Source organism: Orycteropus afer, unplaced genomic scaffold (assembly GCF_000298275.1).
Source record: "Orycteropus afer afer isolate SDZICR_OR568_19922 unplaced genomic scaffold, OryAfe1.0 scaffold00168, whole genome shotgun sequence".
In the NCBI taxonomy this organism is placed as follows: Eukaryota; Metazoa; Chordata; class Mammalia; order Tubulidentata; family Orycteropodidae; genus Orycteropus; species Orycteropus afer.
This window is the reverse complement of record NW_006921755.1, coordinates 6,987,073-7,011,688: the sequence shown is the minus strand read 5'-3', so window position 1 is coordinate 7,011,688 and position 24,616 is coordinate 6,987,073. Positions and strand designations below refer to the sequence as shown.

The 24,616-nt window shown below is 39.0% G+C and overlaps 1 protein-coding gene across 1 annotated transcript in view; it reads right to left on the bottom strand.

Annotated features, from left to right (window-relative positions):
* Nucleotides 1-21,634, bottom strand: part of WDR49 (WD repeat domain 49) — a gene marked incomplete at its 3' end in the record, with an annotated part of 237,906 nt that extends 216,272 nt beyond the window's left edge. The window contains exon 1 of the mRNA XM_007946655.1: nt 21,470-21,634. Within this exon, the coding sequence (XP_007944846.1) occupies nt 21,470-21,634 (165 nt within the window). The remainder of the gene's footprint in view (nt 1-21,469) is intronic.
* Nucleotides 21,635-24,616: the final 2,982 nt, after the last annotated feature.

Below are 24,616 nucleotides of genomic sequence, written 5' to 3'. Positions count from 1 at the left end.
TTCGTTTTACTTTCAACAGTTCATCCACATTTTGTTTTGTGACAGTGGATACATTCCCTGCAGTGTAACAGCCATCCTCCCACTTCCTCCCGGTGGTTACTCTTTCCCTGTGTCGTTGCCTATGCATTCCTGCCTCCATATCTTTCTTCCTGTGCAAATGCTGCCCTTCTGATCTCCCACGGTTGATTGTACTATGGAGTGCATATCCCTGGTGTAGGTGTTTTGCTCACAAGCCTATCTACTGTTTGGCTGAAACTTATTCTAACATAAAGTAGCTAAAGTGAAAGAAAGAAACAATGAAATAAAAGAACTGAACTAAAGATTTCAAAGGATGGCTCAAGGAGATAAGTATTATAATGAAATATGCAAAGAGCTGGAGTTAGAGAAACAAAAGGGAAGGACACACTTGGCATTTCTCAAGCTGAAAGAACTAAAGAAAAAAGTTAAGCTTTCAGTTACAGTAGAAAGATACTGTAGGCAAATACTGCCAATGCAGTAAGCATCAAAAGAAGATAGGAAGAATATGCAGAGTCCTTGCACCAAAAAGAATTAGTCAACCTTCAAACATTTCAAGAGGCAGCATATGATCAAGAACAGATGGTACCAAAGGAAGAATGCAAGCTGCTGAAGGTATCAACAAGGTTCCAGGAACTGATGGAATATCGATCAAGATGTTTCAATAAACAGATGCTACGCTGGAAGCACTCACTTGTCTATGCCAAGAAATTTGAAGGAGAGCCACCTGGCCAACCAACTGGAAGAGATTCATATTTGTGCCCATTTCAAAGAATGGTGATCTAACAGAATGAGGAAATTATCAAACAATATCAATTAATATCACACACCAAATAAAATTTTGCTGAAGATCATTTAAAAGCAGTTGTAGCACATTGACAGGGAACTGCCAGCTATTCAAGCCAGATTCAGAAGAGAACATGGAACAAGGGCTATCATTGCTGATGTCAGATGGATCTTGGCTGAAAGTAGACAATACCAAAAAGATGTTTATCTGTATTTTATTGACTGTGCAAAGGCATTCAACTGTGCAGATCACAACACATTATGAATAACATTGTGAAGAATGGTAATTCCAAAACACTTATTTGTGTTTCTGTGGAACCTGTACATAGACTGAGAGGCAGTCTTCTAAACAAAAGAAGGAGATACTGCATGGTTTAAAACCAGGAGAGCGGTATGTCAGGGTTGTATCCTTTCACCATACTTAATCAATCTGTATACTGGGCAAACAAATCAAACAAATCCGAGAACCTGGACTATATGATGAAGAACATGGCATCAGTTTTGGAGAAAGACTCATTAACAACCTGTGATATGCAGGTGAAACAATCTTACTTTCTGAAAGTGAAGAAGACTTGAAGCACTTACCGATGAAGATCAAAGACTCCAGACTTCAGTATGGATTACACCTCAAAATAAAGAAAACAAAAATCCTCACAGCTGAATCAATAAGCAACATCATGATAACTGAAGAAAATATTGAAGTTGTCGAGAACTGCATTTTCCTTGGACCCACAATCAATGCCCATGGAAGCAGCAGTCATGAAATCAAAGGATGTATTGTATTGTATTGGGCAAATCTGCTGCAAAGGACCTCTTTTAAGTATCAAAAAGCAAAGATTTCACCTTGAGAACTAATGTGTGCCTTATCCAAGCTATGGAATCAATTGCCTCATATACATGAGAAAGCTGAACAATGAGTAAGGAAGACCATAGAAGAATTGATGCCTTTGAGTTACAGCGTTGGCATAGAATATTGAATATACCATGGACTGCCAGAAGAACAAACAAATCTGTCTTGGAAAAAGTACAACCAGAATTCTCCTTAGAAGCAAGCAGGTGAAACTTTGTCTCATGCACTTTGGAAACGTTTTCAGGAGGGACCAGTCTCTTGAGAAGGACATCATACTTGGTAAAGCAGAGGGTCAGTGAAAACAGAGGAAGATCCTGAATGAGGTTTGACCAGTGGCTGCAACAATGGGCGCAATCATAGCAACAATTCCGAGGATGGTGCAGAACTGGTTAATGTTTTATTCTGTTGTGCAGGGGATTGCTATGAGTTTGAGTCAACTCGAAGGCACTTAACAACAATAATCTGTTTTACATTATCCAATCCCATGGCCTTAATCACAGTCTCATTGTTGAGGATACCCAAGTGGGTAATTTTATCTGGACCTCTCTTCTGACAACCAAACCTTTAAGCCAATTGCCTAGTAGGCATCTCTCTATTTGTGAGTTCTATTATGTTGTTGTTGTTATGTGCCGTAGAGTCGGCTTCGACCCCTCCTTGGGTTTCCGAAGCAGTATCACTACGGAAGTAGATTGCCCCATCTTCCTTCCGAGGAGTGGCTGGTGGGTTTGAACCGCCAGCCCTCTGGTTAGCAGTCAAGTGTCTTAGCCACTATGCTACCAGAGCTCCCAGCCTGTGTTCTATTATAAGCAACTCAAATTAATATGTGCAAAATTCAACTTATCTTTCCTTAAGGTTTGATTATTTCCAGAACAGAATTTGTGGGAAAATAGAACCTACAGGTCCATGCATAAGGTAGTGGTTGGATAAACTGTGGTACATTCAAACAGGGCAGTATAAAGTAGCTCTAAAAACAAAGTAAGATACTCTCATTAAACTATCTGGAGATATATAATATAGTTAAGTGAATAAAATTAAAGTGTAATAGAGAAGAAAAGTATGCTACTGTTTATGTGCTAAACTAGGAGTAAAAAATACTGTTATACATACAAAAATGTACATGTCATATGTACTTTAAAAAAGAAGATCAGATTCAAATGAAAATGGTTACCAAAATAGGATGGGGGACAGGTCGAAAAGAAGAGGATGGGAGTAAAACTTAATTTTAAGTATACCTTTTTATATATTATTGACTTTTGAAATATGTAACCATTTTATATAGTCAAGAAATGAAATTAAAGCAATTCTTTTTAAAAAATATATAAAATGCATTACATACTAATCTATGGAAAAGCTGATAACATAAGCACAATAAAAGAAATTAATTCTAGTAACTTTTAAGCACAATTCTCTGACCATGTACCCCTAACAAGATAAAATGTAATAATGGGAAAAAAAACTTCAAAAAACATTGAACTTGACTTTTTTCCTTAGAGTAGTATTGGTGCAGTAATTCTGAAACTATACCAATGAGCGGCATCACAATAAATGGAGAGAAGATTGAGGTTGTCAAAGAATTCACGTTGCTTAGTTTTACAATAGATGCCAATGGAAGCAGCAGTCAGGACATTAGACAACATATAGCATTGGGAAGGTCAACCGCGAAGGAACTGTTTCAAGTGCTGAGGAGCAAGGATGTCTCCTTGAGGAGTAAGGTGTGCCTGACACAAATCATGGTATTTCCAATTGCCTTGTATGCATATGAGAGCTGGACAATGAATAAGGAAGACTGAAGCAGAGTTGATGCTTTTGAGTTGTGGTGCTGGCAAAGAATGCTGAAAGTACCATGGACTACTAAAAGAACTAACAGATCTGTCTTGGAGGAAGTGCACCTGAAATGCTCCTTGGAAATGAGAATGGCCAGACTTTGTCTCACCTACTTTGGTCATGTTGTCAGAAGGGACCATTCCCTGGAGAAGGATGTCATGCTTGGTAGGATGGAGGGTCGACGAAAGAGAGGAAGGCCTTCAACGAGATGGATTGACATGGTGGCTGCGATGATGAGCTCAAGTATAGCAGGGATCATGGAGCTGGCCTGGGATCAGGCAATGTTTCATTCTGCTGTGCATGGTGTCACTATGAGTCAGAAACTACTTGAAGGCACCTAACAACAACAACAATTTTTTGTCTTATAGAATAGAGTGTATGAGTAAATATATTAATGCTACTGGAACAAAAATTTAATATGTCAGAGTACAGACAGAAATACAAATGGTACAAATATGGAATGATAGAAGGTCTCAAAAAACCCTGCAGTATTGAATTTGAATTGGAGCTATTAGTATAAATTTTCTATTTAATATATAGATAGCTATTAAGGGCCTCTGGTAGAGCAGTGTCTAAAGGATCGTGACTGTTAATGAGAAGGTTGTAGGTTCAAACCCACCAACAGCTCCACAGAAGGAAGATGGGGCAAATTAGTTCTATAAAGATTTACCACCTTGGAAACCCAATGGAGGTCACTATGAGTAGGAATTGACTTGATGGCAGTGAGTTGTTTTTATTTGTTTTAAGATAGATATTGATATTGATATATCCTAGCTTTGTCAACTTAAAAGGTCTGCAAGCAATGTTACTCCTATAGGAATGAGCAAACTACTACCAAGACTCTGTTTTTCTAAAAATAATTCTCTAGTCAAAGGAACTGGGGATCCTTAGAGGAATAGCTGATTCCAGGTCTGGGCCAGGAACATCATTTTGTACCAGAAAGCAAAGAAATGATAAAAGACTAATGGAAACATGACAAAAGGGCAAAAACACTGGCTTTAAGGGGTTCCAACTAGCCAAATTTGGGGCAATTTCAGTATCAGAAAGAATAATGATAATAATAGATAATAATACTTTGAATAGGATAATGCACATGTCATTAGTAACATTCAATAGACAAGAGAGAGGATAAGGTAAAGAGAAAAGGCAGTGAGGACAAAAGAAGGCTCTTCCTTACAGAGGAATGTCATCTCAAAAATAAATAAGGATCAGTAGAATTTTAAATATCACCATTTTTTCCACCAATGTATTAATTGATTTAGACAAACATCACCAAATGATAATCAAATAATACTTATGATGCCTGCAACTTATTTTTAAATGATTGAGGTAAAATCATGTATACATGTTGTTGTTGGTGTTATTATGTGCCGTCGAGTCGGACCCGACTCATAGCGACCCCTCCTTGGGTTTCTGAGGCAGTATCACTACGGAAGTAGGATTGCCCAACCTTCCTTCCGAGGAGTGGCTGGTGGGTTTGAACCGCCAGCCTTCTGGTTAGCAGTCAAGTGCCTTAGTCACTATGCTACCAGAGCTCCCCATGTATACATAGACAGGTAAAATAAATCTGCAACATTTTAACAATTTAATCTAGAGACAGGGTGTATGGGGGTTCACTCTACTCTTCACTGTCAACTTTTTAGGTATGATATTTAAAGAAAAAAAAAGTTGAGAGAAAATAAAACTCATTGCTACTCTCATTTTCCTACCTCCATAATAAATCAGTCAATAAGTTCTGTACATACTAGCTTCTGAATATCACTTGAATCTCTTTGCTGGTCCTCTCTGCGCGGACAGACCAGTGTGCCAGCCTTCTAAGTGGGCTCCTTTCCTACTGTCCTAAGAGACCTCCTTTTCTACTGTCTCAAGACAATTTTAAATATGTTATAAAAATGAGTAAATGTATTATATATATTGTTAATATCCTCTTTTATATTGCACAAAAGATGCTCATTTGTTTTACTGATAATATCAAGTTGAGGAGAAGGTCAGAGCAATGAACTGTGGCCAAGATTATAGAACAACAATGTATAAAATAATTTTGGAAAATTAGAGATAATTTCATTAGAGTGAAGTTAAGTGTTGTTCTTTAAAAGGAAAGAAATGTAGAGGAAAGAAACAGAAACCTGACATCAAATCACTTTGGGCTACTCTCTGGCTCTGACAACAATTTCTTATATGCACCTCAGATATGGAAAGGAATTTAAAATACACCGGAAGAATAGAATATCAATAGTTATCCGGGTAAGCACAGTGGGTGGGAGTGGAAATGGTTAAGAGGGGAGTTTCATGTATAACTTGGAATATTTTTAAGAGAAAATAAATCTACTGTATTACTTCTAAATATATTAATAATAAAGGGACTGTAAATAGGGAACATAAAAATGAATTGAATTGAATATCACTATCTAACCTTACTTTTTTGTTTGCATGTTTACTTCTGTGGTGTAGTAAATTATATGGTATGGCTTTTCTAGCCTTAGTCTTTGTATCTCCCACCAGATTACTGGGTGGGACCATGCAATTTAAACTCCCAATTGTTAAAGGTATTCACCTGGGGTGTTTCTGTTGGAGCAGCATGAAGTAATGTTTTGGGAAGTTCGCTCTCTCTCATATGTGTAGAATTTTGATGTTGGGATTGGTTAGTTTTGCCACTCTGCCAAGCTTAAAATGAGCCCTCCTAAAAGGGAGCTCTGGTAGCATAGTGCCTAAGGCACTTGATTGCTAATCAGAAGGCTGGAAGTTCAAACCCACCAGCCACTCCCTGGAAGGAAGTTTGGGCAATCTACTTCCGAAGTGATACCACTTTGGAAACCCAAGGAGGAGTCGCTATGAGCCAGGTCTGAGTTGATGGCACATAGCAACAACAACAACAACAAAGGCAGAAAAGAATCTCTCACTACCAACTGAGAGAGACATGCTGCTGAGAGAGAGATGCACTGCTAAGAGAGACGCCCAGCTGAGAGATGGCGGCAGTAGAACCAAAAGTCATGAGATAGAGTAGCAGGCTTACCTGGCCCACAAAGGCAGAGGCCAGGCTGAGACGCCAAGGGCCAGAGAGGCATGTCTAAGGGCACTGCAGAGGGGATACTGTCCTGATCGAAGAACTATATCCTGAGCACATTCCTGAACTTGAAGTGTAGTCCATTGCTTCCCTAATAAATCCCAAAATATGTGAGTTCTGTGTGATCACTATAATGAATTATTGAACCCAGCAGAGAGGTGGTGGGTGCTGCGAGAGGGAGGGTTGGTTTCCAGGTTGGTAAGAGGGCTGGAGGATTGCATGTCTGGCTTCTTAGGAACAAGTCTTGGGCTGTTGATGGTGATTCTGTCTTCCTCTTATGGAGTTAGCAGTCAGAAGGTGCCACCTCTGTACCCCTTTAGCAACTTCCTTCTCCTTCATCTTCCATAAAATAATCTTGCTTCTGTATTTCTTGGTCTAATTCCAGTTGATTCTCAACCCCATTAGAAAATTTCTCTGAAGTCTGGTCTTACTTACACACTCTGCTCTCGCTTCCAGGTATCTCACTTGCACCCATCTTCTCTGCCCTCTTGGATCTATGTTGAAATCTTTTTACCAAGCTGACCTCTTTTAAGCCCAACTAACTCTTGTCTCTCATACCCTGCCTGACCCTTCTACCTGGCTTTACTCAGCTTGCACAGCTCCCACCCATCCCACCAGTTTTGTGGCTAACTGCTATTCATACTTCATATTCAGTTACTGTCACATCAATTCTGACTCATGGCAACCCATGTGTGTCAGGGTAGAACTGTGTTCCATAGGATTTTCAATGGCTGATGTTCCCTCAGTAGATCTTCAGGTCTTTCTTTGGGGGTGCCTCTAGAAGGACTAGAACTTCCAGCCCTCTGATTAGCAGCTAGGCAGCTAAGTAAGCAATTGGCACCACCCAGGGAGAATAAAAAGGTAGACAGAAGAATTGATACATTCAAACATCACATTGGCAAAGAATATTAAATATATCATGGCCTACCAAAAGAAGGAACAAATCCATCTTAGAAGAAATACAACCAAAATACTTTTTAGACATGAAGATGGTGAGACTTCAGCTCGCTTAAGATTACTGGCTAGGTATGTGATATGCTTCTCTGAATACACAGACTATGATAATATATGTAAATATATCATATGTAAAATAAAGCTGTAAGTATTTGGACAAGTCCTCAGGAAAAACCAAGTGCTAGAAAAATATAATACTTGGTAAAGTAAACAGTCAGAAAAACAAGGAAACTGTCATTGAAATGGATTAACACAATAGCTACACAATGTACTCAAACATACCAACAATAATAAAGATGGTGCAAGATGTGGCAATGTTTTGTTCTGTTATACAAAAGGATGCCATGAGTCAGGGCCTCTATGGCAACTAACAACAACACTTAACCGGAATACCTGTGATTAGAGCAACAAAGAGAAAGTACAAGAGACTCTGAGGAGCACCAAGTAAGGTGCTAATCCAAGCTTGGTGGTGAATGAAGACTTCCATGAGGAAGTGATGTTTAAACATGAAGTATGAACAGTACTTAACCAGGAAATTGATGAGGGGAGGTGAGAGCTGTCCAAGCTGAAGCATTAGCAATTGGCCAGCCCCAAAACAGGAAAACTGTTGGAGTGTCCAAGTAACTAATGTTTGGCCAATGTGACTAAAACACTTTGAGTTCCAGTGTCAGATAATTGCACGACTAACTTATTGAGACCATGTTGTTGTTGTTGTTATGTGTCGTCGAGTTGGACCTGACTCATAGCGATCCCTCCTTGGGTTTCTGAGGCAGTATCACTATGGAAGTAGATTGCCCCATCTTTCTTCCGAGGAGTGGCTGGTGGGTTTGAACCATCAGCCTTCTGATAAGCAGTCAAGTGCCTTAGGCACTATGCCTCCAGAGCTCCCTATTGAGACCATAAACTCAGACTAAACAACTGGAGTGGGGAAAATCCCCTGGAAAGAATGGATGCTCCCATTCTTTACAGACCTAGGGAAATAAATAAACACTTGAAGAAAGAGACCTTAGACTAAGACAAGGGAAAATATGTTCTGCTCTCTTTGGGGCCAAGAATAAATCTGACTTCTTCACTCTGAGGTATGAATGGCCTGGTATTTTTCCAGGGATACTGACAGGCTGAGAGGAACCACTGGATATATAAAAGAGGCCAGAATGAAAAAGAGGAAGAATTCAATAGAAAACAGTGAGAAGGGTTTGAAGAACACTAGCCAATAGACATTTCTGTGGTAATGGAAATGTTCTAGTATCTGTGATGTTCAATCCAGTTGCCACTAGGTGAATGTGGCTACTGAGTACTTGAAATGTAGATAGTGTTGTGAAAAACTGAATTTCTAATTTTATTAAGTTCTAATTTTATTTAGGAGTTCTGATAGCATAGTGCCTAAGGCACTTGACTGCTAACTAGAAGGCTGGTGGTTCAAACCCCCAGCCACTCCTCAGAAGGAAGGTCGGGCAATTCACTTCCACAGTGATACCACCTCGGAAACCCAAGGAGGGGTTGCTATGAGTCAGGTCTGACTCGACAGCACATAACAACAACAACACAATTTTATTTAACTTATATTTAAACAGCCACATGTAGCTTAAAGCCACCATACTGGAGAGTGCAGGTCTGGAGCCAGACCAGTATGAAAACATTGCTTCAGGTATGTTGAGAGAATTGGAGAAGGGTGTGTGCACACATGAAAGTGGAAGGAGTAGAAGAAATCTGTGTCCTTGATAGTCCTCAGTAGTGAATGTTGGTACCCAGAGATTCAGAAATTCATGAAAGTTCTTTTAGTTCTGTAGTGCTTCTCTAACAAAAAATACCACAAGTGGATGACTTTAACAAAAGGGATTTATTCTCTTACAGTTTAGGAGGCTAGAACTCCAAGTTCAAAGTGCCAGCTCTAAGCACTGGATGAAGGCCCCTTGACCTTGGGCTTCAGCTCTGCTTCTTGCTCCCAGCCCAGTGAGGTTAAGAAGCCTCTTAATTCAAGCAGCTCCTGGCTTCTGAGGCTGACAGACAAAGCCAAGATCGACAAGTAAAATGGCACAGTTCCAAAACTATCAAGCAACACAGCAGGCCACTAGTTCAAGTCCAGAAACAGTCTCAAGATAAGCAGACAACACAACAAGCCATGGAGATGAAGACTTGGCCAAAATGCAGGATCCAGATGTTCCAAGAAGCTCAGAAACCTTTCTCAAAGTTTCTTCTTATGTACTGGAAGCAAACTACATCCCTAAGGCAGCTACTCAGCTGCTCACAGTAGATGCCACCATGCAGTTGATTACCAGTGTCATCATGGGGAATAATTACATCCTGCTGCCCAGCCACTCAAAATCAGGCCCAGCCAAGTTGACCATAACATTAATTACCATAAGAATTATATCCATAAAATGGTGGTAAGATATGATAGGGGGCTGAAAGACCTGAGGGACTTCTGCCTGAGCAAATGTGATGCAGAACTTTGGGAAAAGCTCGTAAGTCAGAGTACAATTAAGATATTTCCTATTTCTAGCAACAGAGAGAGTGGGGAATAGTGTCATTATCAGGGAGCTCCAGTGTCACAGTGCCTAAAGCATTTGACTGCTAACCAGAAGGTTGGTGGTTCAAACCCAACAGCTGCTCTGTGGAAGGAAGATGCGGAAATCTATTTTCACAAAAATTTACCACCTCAGAAACCCAATGGGAATAGCTATGAGTCAGAATTGATTCGATGTTGGAGGTTTGTATTTTTGTTGTTGTTGTCGTTTTTTAGTGTCATTATCAGGTATGTTATGCTCTGTAATAAGTACAAAGCGTGAAGTAAAAATGGCAAAAATTGTTACTGTTGCTGTTAGGTGTCCTTGAATCAGTTCTGACTCATAGTAATTCTCTCTGTATAGGATCAAACAATGCCCAGTCCTGTGCCATCCGCACAATCATTGCTATGTTTGACCTTATTGTTGTAGACACTGTGTCAATCCATCTTGTTGAGGGTCTTCCTCTTTTTTGCTAACCCTCTACTTTATCAAGTATGATGCCCTTCTCCAGGGACTAGTTCTTATTGACAACATGTCCTAAGACAGATTTGTTTGTTCTTCTGGTAGTCCTTACTATATTTCAATAGCCTTCATTAACACCACAATTCAAAGGCATCAATTCTTCTTTGGTCTTCTTAATTCATTGTCTAGCTTTCACATTCATACCATGGCTTGGGTCAGGTACAATCTAGTCCTTGAAATGACAACTTTGCATTTTAACACTCTAAAGAGGTCTTGTACAGCAGATTTGCCGAACGCAATATGCCATTTGATTTCTTGATGCTGCTTTTTTGAGTATTGACTGAGCCCAAGTAAAATGAAATTCGTGTCAAGTTCAACATTTTCTCCATTTATCGTGATGTTGCTTATAGGTCCAGTTGTGAGGATTTTTGTTTTTTTTATGTTGAGGTGTAGTATATACTGAAGACTGAAGTCTTTGATCTTCATCTGTAAGTGCTTCCAGTCCTCTTCATTTTCTGTTAAAAAAATTAAAAAAGGTTGTATTATATGCATATAAATTGTTAGTGAGTTTTCCTCCAATCTTGATGCTGCATTCTTCTTCATTTAGTCTACTTTCTTGGATTTTTTTTTTTTTTTTTTTTTTTTTTTTTTTTGCTCAGCATATAGAATGAGTAAGTATGGTGAAAGGAAATAATAACCCTGATTTTAAAGTATGTACTATCCCCTTATTCTCTTCAAACAACTCCCTTTTAGTCTATGTCCAGCTTCCATATAAGCACAAGTATATGTTTTGGAATTTTCATTCTTTGCAATGTTATCCATAATTCATTATGATTTACACAGTTGAATGCCTTTGCAGAGTCACTAAAATGCAGGTAAACATCTTTCTGGTGTTCTCTGCTTTCAACAAAGATCCATCTGGCATCAGTAATGATATCTTTTGTTCCACATCCTCTTCTGAATACTGTTTGAATTTTGGCAGTGTACTGTTGGTGTACTATTGCAACCATTTTTTAATTATCTTGAGCAAAATTTTACTTGCAGGTGATATTAATGATGCTGGTCAATAATTTCCACATTCTGTTGGATCACTTTTCTGTGGAATGGGCACAAATCTGGATCTCTTCCAGTCAGTTGGCCAGGTAAATGTCTTCCTAACTTCATGGCATAGACAAGTGCTTACAGCACCACATCCATTTGTTGAAACATCTCAATTGATATTCCCTCAATTTATGGAGCTATGTTTTTTGCCAACACATCCAGTGCAGCTTTAACTTCTTCCTTCAGTACCATTGGCTCTTGATTATATGCTACTTCCTGAAATGGTTGAATGCTGACCAAATTTTTTTTTTTTTTTTTGGTACAGTTCCACTGTGTATTCCTTCTATCTTCTTTTGATGCTCCCTGCATCATTCAATATTTTGACCAGAGAATCCTTCAATAGAGAAACTTAAGGCTTGACTTTTTCTTCAGTTCTTTCAGCTTGAGAAATGTTCTTACTTCTTGGTTTTCTACGCTTATGTATTTGCACAATTCATTATAATACTTTAATACTTTGTGTCCTCCAGCTGCCCTTTGAAATCTTCTGTTTGACTCTTTTACTTCACTATTTCCTCCCTTCGCTTTAGCTACTCTATGTTCAACAGCAAGTTTCAGAATTTCTTCCAGTATCCATTTTGGTCTTTTCTTTGTTTCTTGTCTTTTTAGTGACCTTTTGCTTTCTTCATGTATCATGTCTTTGATGTCATCCCACAACTCATCTGGTTTTCAGTCATTAGTGTTCAGTGCCTGAAATTTATTCTTGAAATGGTCTCTAAATTCAGGTGAGATATACTCAAGTCTATGCTTTGGCTCTTGTGACCTTTAGTTTTATCAAGCTTCACCTTGAACTTGTATATGAGCAATTGATGGTCCATTTTACAGATGGTCCCTGGCCTTGTTCTGACTGATGATAAGGAGTTTCTTCATCACCTTTCCACAGATGTTGTCAATTTGATTCCTGTGTATTCCATTCAGGGAAGTCCACATGTATGGTCAGCACTTATGTTGTTGAAAAGTGGTATTTGCAATGAATAAGTTGTTGAATTTTTGAAATTCTACCATGCAATCTCCAATTTCATTTCTATCACCAAGGCCATGTTTCCAATTGTCCATTTTCTTAATTTTACATTTTTTAATTCTCAGGAAATTTGAAAAAGTTACCCATGTCCCTGGTCTACAAGTTTGACTAAGTTGTGGTACTACAAATGAACAGTAATAGATATCTTTTTTTGTTTCAAAATCTCCTTCTTTTATAACAGATTTCTTAGGTAACTTCTATGCACCAATCCTGGCCAAATTCAAGGTTGTGATGTGCATTCACCAAAAACACTATTCATCAACCCCTCTGGTTCAGATTAAATTTTATAAACATCTTTTACAAAAGTACACAGAGGAAATGGAAAAAGGCATGAACTTGCCACAAAATTCAGTATAAAGAGAGAAGCAGCATTCTGGAGCACAAATTTTTCACACAACTTCACTTCCTTTTGACATTGTTTGTTAACATCACACGTGAATTCTAGTAAGTCAGATAAAAACTGCCAGAGAACTCCTCTGTCATTTCCAATTGTGCCAGATGTGGTAATACTGGATTTGTCTTCATGCTATTACCTTAATACTGAAGAGGGGGACCTGCAGAGCTTCACTGATTTTCTGCTGCCATCAAAATAGGTTTTTCGATTCTAATAACAGAGTTGAGGCAAGAAATGCTGCGACCTGCTGCCTTTTCAGCAGGTGATGAACTGACTGAGGCTTCTGAATGCACTTTGTACTATATAACATAGTTATAGATTATGCTTTACTTGTTTATCTGTTCAAGATGCCTCGAGATCCCTGTAGAAAGGAAATAATAATAATAATAATAAAGCTATAAGTTAGTCTTATTTTTTCCTTTTACTCTTCAACACTTTCTCTACATTGATTTTATTGTAGAAGTTGTTGATTATGCATTAACTCCCAGTTAGCAGGCCATAGAATCTGTGTGCTATTAACATGCTCATTTTGTTAATGAAGTCTTTATCCTATTGGATTCCTGTACCTCAGTGCAATATCCCAAAGGTAGTTTGCCTTGTGGCCTTGGGAGTCACGTCATACAATGGTCTGGGAAGTTGATGATCTACTTTTAAGCCCTGCTCCTGCCCCATGAAGGAATTCAATTAAATATTGGTGAACCTCATTCTCTTTATGTGTAAAGGGAAAATAAAAATGTCTCTCTTGCTTACCTTTCCTGCTGGTTTGAGGCTCAAATAACAGGATGCTTACTGAAGTGCTAGCTTCATGAAATATTACCACACTTGAAAGGCATTAAATTTTTATTCATCATTTTTACCTCCACTGATTTCCAGAGAGAGTTTTAGTTCCATTACAACAGAAGGTACATAGGCAATAGAACCATCAAAGCAAAGATAAAAGAACAAGTCACATAATGAAAATAGCAGATAATTGTCCCAGAAAACCTAAGTTAAGAACAGTTGTATCAATTGAACACTAAATTTAGCTTTGAACTTCTTAGCAGATAAAGCAAACACAAAACACAATTAGGCACATGGCTGTCCTTAATTTACAAAATGAAGCATTCTTGCTCAACAGGCAAGATGAAAATATTCCCACCACTAAACTCTAAAGGAATCATGGCTGAGGTTGTTTTCCTGGGCACACAGCTATATTTTGCAGCTTCCTGTGCAGTTAGGTGTGGCCGTGTGATGGAGCTCTAGTTAAAGGGATGTGAGCCTGCCCCATAAAATCCTTCCCCATGCTCCTCTATACTCTGCCCTACTCCAGGCAATCTTAGAAGGCAGAAGATGAAGGAGCCTGGGTATCTGAATCTCTGCTTGGAGCTGCGCACCAATTAGAAAACCTGCTTTCACATTATGTGAGCAAGAAGCAAACCTCTGTCATATTGGAGCTATTATATAATTTAAACAGTTGGCCTACCCTTTAAAAAAGTAAAGGTCTTCTAATTTGGAATGCTATTTGATAATATACAGATTTTTTAACTGTTAGTTTTATCTAAGAAGAAAAAACACAACATATATATATCTTCAAAGACTGCCTTTAAAGTTCCTGAGGCAAGGGGATGAAACAAAGATGAGTTATTTTATTGATGAGGTTACGGTGGTGGTGCCTGGGTAGACAGGGAAGAAGCAAGAAATATGAATAGTTCTGAAATATGAGACACACCTAGTAGATCTGTCCATTTGGGTACTGTCTTAGGCTGAGTTCTCTAGAGAATTAAAACAAGTAAAACTTAGAGAGAAGTTTAACTCAAGTAAATGGCTCACACAATTGTAGAGGCCAAGTCCCAAGTCCATGGGTCAAATGGCAAGCTACAGGCTTCTCTTGGCTTATTCAGTTGTAGGGGCTGATGAACCAAGATCAACAGGCAATACAGGAGGCTACTGGGTTTGGAAGCTGACAAATTCAACATTGGCAGGTAAAATGGCAGATTGTTGGCTCACAGGCTGCAAAGGCAACAATCCCAAAATTGGCAGGTGATACAGCAGTCTACTGGCTCCAGTCTAGGAACTGAAAATGATGGTGAGCCAGAGCAGGCCACACCTCTGAGGAAACTCCCTTTCAACTGATATGCTGCTCATAGCACATCTCATCATGGAGGTCATCACATCATGTCAGATCTCATCACAGGTGAAGACTACATCATAACCGCTAAACCACTCAAAATCTTGGCCTAGTCAAGTTGACACACAACCTTAACTATCACAGGTACCTTACAAGTGAAGATAAAATGGGCAATGAGAAGGCTGAGAGAAAACAGGGTCTGTTTTGGTCCTCTAGTGCTGCTCTAACAGAAAATACAAGTAGATGACTTGAACAAACAGGAGTTCATTCTCCTACAGTTTAGGAAGTTAGAAGTCCGAGTACAAAGTGCCAGCTCTAGTGGCTGGGTAAAGGTCCCTCAACCTTGGGCTTCAGCTCTGCTTCTTGCTCCCAGCCCACTGAAGCTGGAGGCTTCTCTTAACTCAGGCAGCTGCTGGCTGCAAAGGCTGATAAAACCCAAAGGTGACAAGTAAAACTGCATGGTCCCAAGATTATCAAACAACATGGCAGGCCACTAGTTAAACAGTCTCAAGATCAGTAGACAACATAGCAGGCCATTGAAATGAAGACTCAGCCAAATGCAGAACACTGATGTGCCAGGAAGCTCAGAGACCTTGCTTAAAGCTTCTTCTTATACACTGTAATCAGACCACATCCCTAAGGCAGCTACTCAGCTGCCCACCATAGATTCCACCATGGAGTTACCAGTCTCATCATGGGGAACAACTACATCCAGCTGCCCAGCCACTCAAAACCAGGCCCTGACAAGTTGACACACAATCTTAACTACCACAGGGTCCTTACAAATTGGGAGGAAGGTTGACAATGGGGAAAGAAGGACAAATGCAAGAAAGGTGGAAAGGGAAGGTACAGAATTCATTCTTTCTGTTATTACCTTAGTGCCTAGTCTACCTGTCAGAGTAGCTTCACCCTCAGCTTTGACCTGCTGTCACTAGAGGTGCTCAAGAGTCCACCTACAGGCATCTTGGAAATTTTATGAAGAAAATCAAACAACAGGTTATCAGGAATTCTGTAGATTTAATTCTTTCATTACTCCTCAAGCAAAGTTTTAGGATCTCAAAAATTGCCACCAGAACTTCTCAGGTCTTTTGAGATTAAATTAGTACAACTGCACTATGTTTAAATTTCATTTACACACCCCCATCCCACCCCCCACAAGACAGGTTTAGTCTGAGAACCCTCACTGGACAGTCTCTGGAGATCTCCTGCTAGGATTTTTATTACTCCTTTATCAAACTAATACTATCTCAGCTCTTCAGACTCTGAGCATAAATACTTCATGTTTTAGTCAGGATTTAGGAGATTTCATTTATAGGTCTCATTGCATCTAAAGATTTTACAGGGATTGGGTGGACAAAGGGCAGAGCAGAGGGAAAAGTGCAGGACCAGACTGGACCTATTGTGGGACAGACCACAGAGATGCTCCAGGAAATGCTCCAGATGCAATTACTGACAGAAGCTCTTCAGGACCCAGCAGGGTGAGGTCAGTGGGTTATGGCAAACTCTGTTCCCCGTTTAGCAGCAGTGGATCCTGGATCAAAGAGCAAAATGTCCAGATATACAGAGGTCAACAATGGATAACTCAAAGAAGGAAATATTCAGACACCTAGGTAGCCAGACTCTTGGAAGAAACTCAATATATATCAGACCCTGATAGAGGCCTTCTCATAATTCTGCTTCCCTTGCATTTCCCTTCTTACCATTGCTATGAACTTAGCAAACCACAGCCACTCTTCACACATTAGCCGATTTTGAAGTTTCTAAGAAAATGCAAAATATGATTGGCATCAAAACAATACAAATATCCAGAGATCGTGTCATTTCTCCAACCGTTGCGAGCACTAAAGAAAAAGTTCGAGGACCAACAACTTTACAATTTTATGAATAATACAAGGGCCACATTCCCTTCAGGTTCATATGGCTCTTTGGAACCACCACTTGAAATAAAATGAAATCGACATGTTACTTTTCTATCCCCTTCTACTCAGGAAACTTCTTTGTTCAAAAGCAGAGGATTCAGACATCAATTAAAACATTTTGCAGGCTAAAAGCTATGAAATAAGGAGTGGGACAATTAAGCTGTTTTGCTCTTCTTTGTAGATTTATATCGTTGCAGCTCTTGTTGCTACCACTTCCTACCTCAAATGAAAGAAATGTAGAAATAGAGTGGCAAGCATTATTGGAAGTTTGATTGCCTTTAGGAAATGCATGAATTAGAATCAAGAGAATGCCAGAGGTGATTAAAAGGACCAGAATTACTAGTCAGAAAGGAACTGGTGAAACCCCCCAAGACTATGGCCCTGAGTCACACTTTAGGCCTGGAATTGAACTTACTCACATGGCTTAAGTCTCAACCAAACAATAGATAGGCCTATGAAGCTGAACATCTATACCAGGTAGATGCACTCTTTAGAACAGTTAACCAAGAAGGGCCGTATTTGCACAGAAAGCTAAGCAGGTAGGAATGCATTGGCAAGAAGGACATAGGGAAGGAGTAACCACAGTGAGGAAGTGGGAGGAGAGCTGTTACATTGTGGAAATTGTAATCAGCCTCACATATAAAAAAAAAAAAGTGTATGAATTGTTGAATATAAAATGAATTTGCTTTGTAAAATTGCACCCAAATCACAACAAAAAGTTAAAAACTAAAAATACAAAAGAGAATATTAGAGGTTAGAGGTAGTAGTTCAACCTCTACGCACTGGACATAAATAATACACACTGCCATTAAGTCGGACCCGAATCATAGCAACCCCTCTTCGAGTTTCTGAGGTGGTATCACTAGGGAAGTAGATTGCCCAACCTTCGTTCTGAGGAGTGGCTGGTGGGTTCGAACTGCCAGGCTTAAATGCTTAAATTTAAGCAGTTAAATGCTTGAGGCACTACGCCATCAGAGCTCCTGGATATGAATAATAGCAAATGTTCATTGAAAACTTACTCTGAGCCAGGCACTCTTCTAGTACTTTCCAGATAATTCCTCATTTAATCCTTACAACAACTCAATGAGGTAGGTACAATTATACTTGTGTTAAGAATAAGGAAACTGAGGAGGCCCAGAGAAGTTAAGTGATTTGCACAAAGTCACATTGCAAGTGGTAAAATTGGGACTCTAATACAGAAAGTCTATCTTTTGGCTCTTCAACGCTAAATGACTCTAACTCACTTATACCATGGCATAATGAAAGGAAGTATCACTTCCTTTATTGCTAAATGTTACAGCTAAGCTGTATACAATATTCAATGTTTCAGTTAGAAATATATATGAAACATTCACACATTCACAGCACAATTCAAAGACTCAATTTCCTATTATTTAATTAAGCACTGCCGATACTGTTTAAGGTAATGGATGTCACCTAATATCTGATAAGTCTTTACCCTCGAATAAGGAATTTGTGTAAAAAGCCAAAATAAGAGAGGAGAGTATATGGTGCCAGAATTTTGGCATTTCCAAGAGCATGCATTTAGTGATTGGACCACAAATCACTGCCTATAGAGTTCTGTGTTGCAGGATAGCCACTAAGGGTCATTTTTCCTTTTACAGCAATCTACACCTGTGGCCTGTGGGCCACACACTCATGACAGATAACTCCATTTAAATCATCTAGTGTATCATTCTTCTCTTGGTATCCATGCTGTGTTTGAAAATCGTGTTGGCTCAAGGACCTAATTTCTAGTATCAGTTGCACATTTGCCATTGGAGAATGCAGTTTCGTGTCTGTTAAAAATGGGTGGGCTTCATTTTCTTAAATGTACACCTAAAAAGCTCAATTTACTGTTTAAAGTAAAAACTTTCATTAGATTCTCCATGTTCTTGTAAGCTCTGAATTGTAATCTCTTCTCCCCTTTGGGTCATTAGTACCTGGTTTTCCGAAGGGTAATTTCAAAATAAGTGGTCCAGCCTTTGACATGTTTAAAATTAAAAAAAATAATAATAAAAAGAGGGAGGGTGAAATGTTCAGTTTCACTTGAGTTTTCTGAAGACTAATTTGTAGTTTGAAGAGGTCACTCTCACCCCCAACCTTCTATAGCAGTTTCACTCTCACTCATCTACTTTACAATGGGACTCCCCGTTACACCCTCACATTCTAATTCTTTGTATTCATAGAATGAGGACAGAACTGCCACATTTCTCGACATTCTAGAGTCAAAGCTGTCATAATCTGCTGTTAGGTTTTTGTAAATGTCCTCAAGCTGTCAAAATGTTTGCTATGTCTATCAAAATATGCCAAACTCATTTGGGGCATGGGCATGAGCAGCAGTGAAATCTTTCAGACAAATGGGGTTGGATGAATAGCAAATACATGAAGATTACAATGAAAAAGTATAGGCAGAGCATGCTTGCTACTAAATATGATATATTTAAAAAAAAAAAACACTGCCATCAAGTCAATTCCAACTCATGATGACCCCCACAGGATTTCCAAGGCTGTAACTATTTATGGAAGCAGACTGTCTCATCTTTCTCATGCAGAGTGGCTGGTGGGTTTGAACTGCCTACTTTTTGGTTAGCAGTCAAATGCCTTAATCACAGTACCACCAAAGCTCCAAATATTGTAAAAAAATACTTAATGTTATTGGGACATGAATTTATCAATACACGTGGATTCTAGCTCGTTATACAAAACAAGGAATAGCAACAAAACAGTGGTTAGAAACTCTTTTTTTTAATTGCTAAAGATTAAATTTTGTTCTCATACAGGCCAATGTAATTGTTATATTTCAACATATTTTATTAATTTCAAGGCAGTGCTTCAAAATATTGTCTGTCTGTTTCAAATCAGTACCAATACTCCCAAGCACCCTCAGAGGAACTTCTGAAGCCCTGAGATCATATTTTAGCAAACATAATGAAGTAAAAAGGATGGAGAGTCATGTCTACCTAAACTCCACAGCACTGAAGAGCACTTCTTCCTACCCCCATGTGAAACTAAAAATCATTTTGATGTATCCTGTTCATCATGCATGGCTGCAGCATTCCAAGTTAATTAGCTAGGATTGAAAGAAGCAAAGTATATGTTTATAATTAAATTCCTAAGGTTTTGTTTTTTTATGTAGCGTTAAAATGAGAAATTTGAATTTTGTTTTTATTGGCATTGTTTCAATATTTGCAAAAAAAAAAAAGTAGGAGGCTGGTCACTTGCATAGGATCTTCGGACACTGATGGTTCAGAGAGGGTGTGCTAAGGGAAGGGTAAGAGGGAATTTTTGCAAACTGGACATGCATATTTGCATTTCCAGAGTTTTCAGAGGCCAGGATGGAAAAACACCTGGTGATCTACTGTTGTGCCCAGGTTATGAAGGAGTTGCTTGGGGCGAGGAATATGCCAACACACGACAATGCAAAAGCAATAGGAAAGTTTATTAGCTAACTTAAGTTAGGGTCCTTGCTCTTACCAAATCAGTGGCTTGAGCAAAAGACCCCATGCCCCGGTATTTTCACAAATTTATGGAAAAATATGGGGTGGAGCAGCACCAGGGCGAGAGGGTACAGATGATTGGTTGTTGCTAAGGGATTTAGGGTGGTGATCTAAGATGTTGGGGGATGTATAGAAACCCCCCGGCTTCAAAGTCCACTTAGGGAAATATTATTTAGGGAGGATGCAAGGCTCAGGTATGTGGAAGACTTTCAGGAGCCGAGCAGATCTCCATACGTGCTGAATCCGGATGGCTTTTGTGATGCGTGCTGAGTTCGGAGGAAGTTTCTGATACCTGCTGAGACTGGAGGGCAGATAAAGGCCCTAAGGAGTGTTTAGAATTCCAAAAGTCTTGTTAGTATTGCTGACACTAAAAGGTTTCTGGTTAAAGATTTTCCTGGAGGCTACTAGGACTCTGGCCTCAGACTCACACTATTTCCAAAGATCAGCCAACAAAGTCCTATGAATCACAATAGTCCAATCCATGGTCAGATCTACAACCAATCATGGATATGGTACAGGGCTGGGATCACCAAAAGATGGAGGCGGCTGACTTCACTGCCACTAACACACCACCTCCACCTACCATAATACATGCAAGGACGATTATTACTGGGAGGTGTTTTAGAGATCCACTATCCCACACACACAAACACAACTTTAGGCTTCCCCCAAATACACTGATCTCTAAGAAAAATATTTTCAAAGAATAAACTCTCCCTCCTTGATAGGAATGATATTCAAATCAGCAATTTCAAACTAAATAATACAATTTGGTTTAAAGAACTGAGGAATAAAGTTATCAAGCACATGGTCAGGTCCAGGTCTGGCTAATGCTTTTCAGTTCCTTGTTTTAGCTACTAGATATATAAAAATAAATTCAACTAAACAAACAAAAAGCCTCTCTCTGTTTCATCCTAGTCTTTGTCATAAACAGCTCACACCATCCAGTAAACAATATTAGCACTTACCTCAAAAGCACTCTGTATTTTGACAAAGTCACTCACACTGAGTTGGTTTTCAAGCAGGGCTGGGCCATAGTCTCCATCTGCAGTGGTCCAGTCTGTTCCCGGTGGATGCTTTGGCTTAGTGCTTGACCCCACATTTAACTCAAATGTTGCATTCTGGTAACTCATCATTGTTTACGCTTTTCAGCAGCCTTCAAGCATTTCTTTGTTTGTTTATTTGTTTTTTAATTTATCTTCAACAAGTGCCTTCAAAACCCAATTTAGCTATAGAATTCCAAATTGAAAGTGCAAACATTTCAAAGTATACAATTATGAGGTAAAATGTTCCAGTCAAGAGGGAAGTAAAAGCTCTCCCGGACCTCCGCACTTATTAATTTCATAGTTTGTTTTCAAAATTCATAGTCAAATAGCTTAAGGACACCTCCCCCACTTAATAGGTGGCTTGATTAAAATTGGTAAAGCTTCCCCCATGTTTATAGCAACTGACACAGAAGGCAGCTTCCAGTCCTCCTTTTAAATTCATTAAAAAATCAACTTCTCAAACTCTTTGGCTAACCTTGCTTCCATTAACATGTTGTAGTTTTAAATTACATTGTCCTGGCTGGAGGCTTGAGATGACACAGCTGCAAGGGTTCCCTCCCAACAAAGCACTCTCCTCTGAAGGCCACCTTCCCAATAGTGTAGAGATGTTTGTTACCTCTGTTCCTGGTGTCTTTGTATGTTTCCTGGCAACAAACAGTAACACAACTAAAACTTTTCCTTCTCCCTTTCCCCATCTAATGGCTGAACTGAAGCTTTGAATGCATAATGTTCTGAATGTTAATTTTTTTTTTAAAAAAAAAGGACAATTCAGCCTATTTATTATTCATTAAACTATTATTATTTAAAGACAATTTTTTGAAGTATACTTTCTATGAATCATGTTACATATTACAAATGATATGATTAACCAAAGAAAGAGAATGGCATTCTAAAATTTTATGCTTTCACCCAGGAAATATTTTATCTTTATTTAATAAAAATTCCTTTCTTATTCCTCTGCCTTATTTTCTGTGTGTATAGAATGAGGATGGTTCATTCAGTTGTTGCCTTTTCTCAGTATGACACATGTGTGATCTTAGCATCCACAATTACTGGCTGTCTGAGTTGTTTTTGTTGTTAGTTGCTGTCGAGTCAATTCTGACTCACGGAGACCCCACGTGTGCAGAGTAGAACTGCTTCATAGGGTTTTCAAGGCTGGAACCTTTCCCAAGCAGATCACCAGGCCAGTCCTCTGAGGTGCCTTGAGGTAGGTTCAGTAAACTTTTCAATTTACTAAAAACTAAGAAAGAAATGCAGCATGGCATTAATATGACAAACCTTGTGATAAAATTACAATGTAATCACTAGTTCAGCTAATTATAAAAGGAAGAAGAAAGAAGAAAATGGAATTCTTTTAGTATTTTTCATGTTCCAGGCACTAAACTAAGCACTTTACCTTAATTATTTTGTTTAAGCTCCACAATAACACTATGAGACAGATATTATCAACTATCCTTATTTTACAGATGATGAAGACAAAGAAAGGACCAAAAGCCACACCATTACTAAGGCATGGAATATGGCAGAATGGCTCCCGAGCTTGGAACCAGCACGATAGCCTCTCTCTGAGCCTTGACTTCATCTCTGTAGATTGAACAGTTGGCACTAGATAATCTCTGAAGTCTCCTCCAGCTCTAACATTCTATGAGCTGATTCACAAGGTACATGGTAACAACAGTGTGTTCCTTACAACAGAGAAGGGGGTATCCTACAAACAGAATAAAATGAAATTTCATTCATGTGTCTATTCACACATCTGTCCACTCAATATTTGTTCCAAAAACCATTGATTAAGAACCTTTTATATGGTGAGTCCTGAATTGTGTCTGATGCCTGTAGTTGAGGTTACAATCTAGTAGAAGCAATTACCTTTTTGTCCATCTTTCATGCCAGTTCATATATCTTGTTACTTAAAGTGTTGTGTTAAAAAGAATTCTAAAGTCATACTTAGAATCAGAGAAAAAGGATGCCACTATAAATTATAAATAATGTATCAGGGACACAGAAGTTCAGAGAGGGGATATTTACCACAAATTTCTCTTTCCTGATTTAGCCCTTCATGTATTTTAGGTAAACATTTTTAAGCCCTAATTTAAATTCTCCTAAGTCATCTGATCTGGGAACAAAATTTGTCTTTTTACCATATTAGCTAGAAAGTCAATAATTGTTTAGATACAGAACCTTCAGAAATGTTTGCCAAATGTTCTATAGTGATATTTTGGAGAATTGGGCTTAATGCAGTAACAAACACTAATAAGAGAAGGAAGAGGAAAATGCATTCTATGGAGCTGCACTAGGAGAGGTACATATCCCACTGGCTGACAATGCAAAATTCTCTAATAATTTTAGAACAGTCAAGCTGCCTGGCCTACTTAGCTTCCATAACAATGCACCTCTAAATGTTTTCATTAGTCAAAACAGGATCATGTAATGAGCAGCTAAGAAATTACTATAGAAATTAATCAGTTGACACAGTTTCCTATCTGTAAAATCCTACCATTAGAAACAATCCTTGATTGTAAAGTCTTAAATGTCTTTAACCTTCTTCGTAACTGTGTGGTTAATTTTCAGGTTAAACTTCTGCTGCACTGTAAAATTCATAACTAGTCTATTGACTGCTGAAATTTATCTTCTTGCTTGCAATGAACCAATCATGATTTCTTGACTATCTACCACATGATGTGTACGATGCTCTATGAGGACTGTGGCAGTGACAAAGATAGTCCATGCTCTTAAGGACATGACAGTTTAGTTGAGAGAAGCCTAACAAAGTGACACTCGTTCTCCTCTCCTGCAGGGACTGGCCGGCACTCAGAAGTCAGAGTAAGCTGATACGTATAATGGTCTTTCCTTCCTTAGGAGCCTTGTTGTTGTTGTTGTTGTTAAGTGCCGTCGAGTTGTTTCCGACTCATAGCGACCCCATGCACAGCAGAATGAAACACTGCCCAATCCCGCGCCAGCCCCACAATCCCTGCTATACTTGAGCCCATCATCGCAGCCACCATATCAATCCATCTCCTTGAAGTCCTCCCCCTCTTTTGTCGACCCTCCACCCTACCAAGCATGACA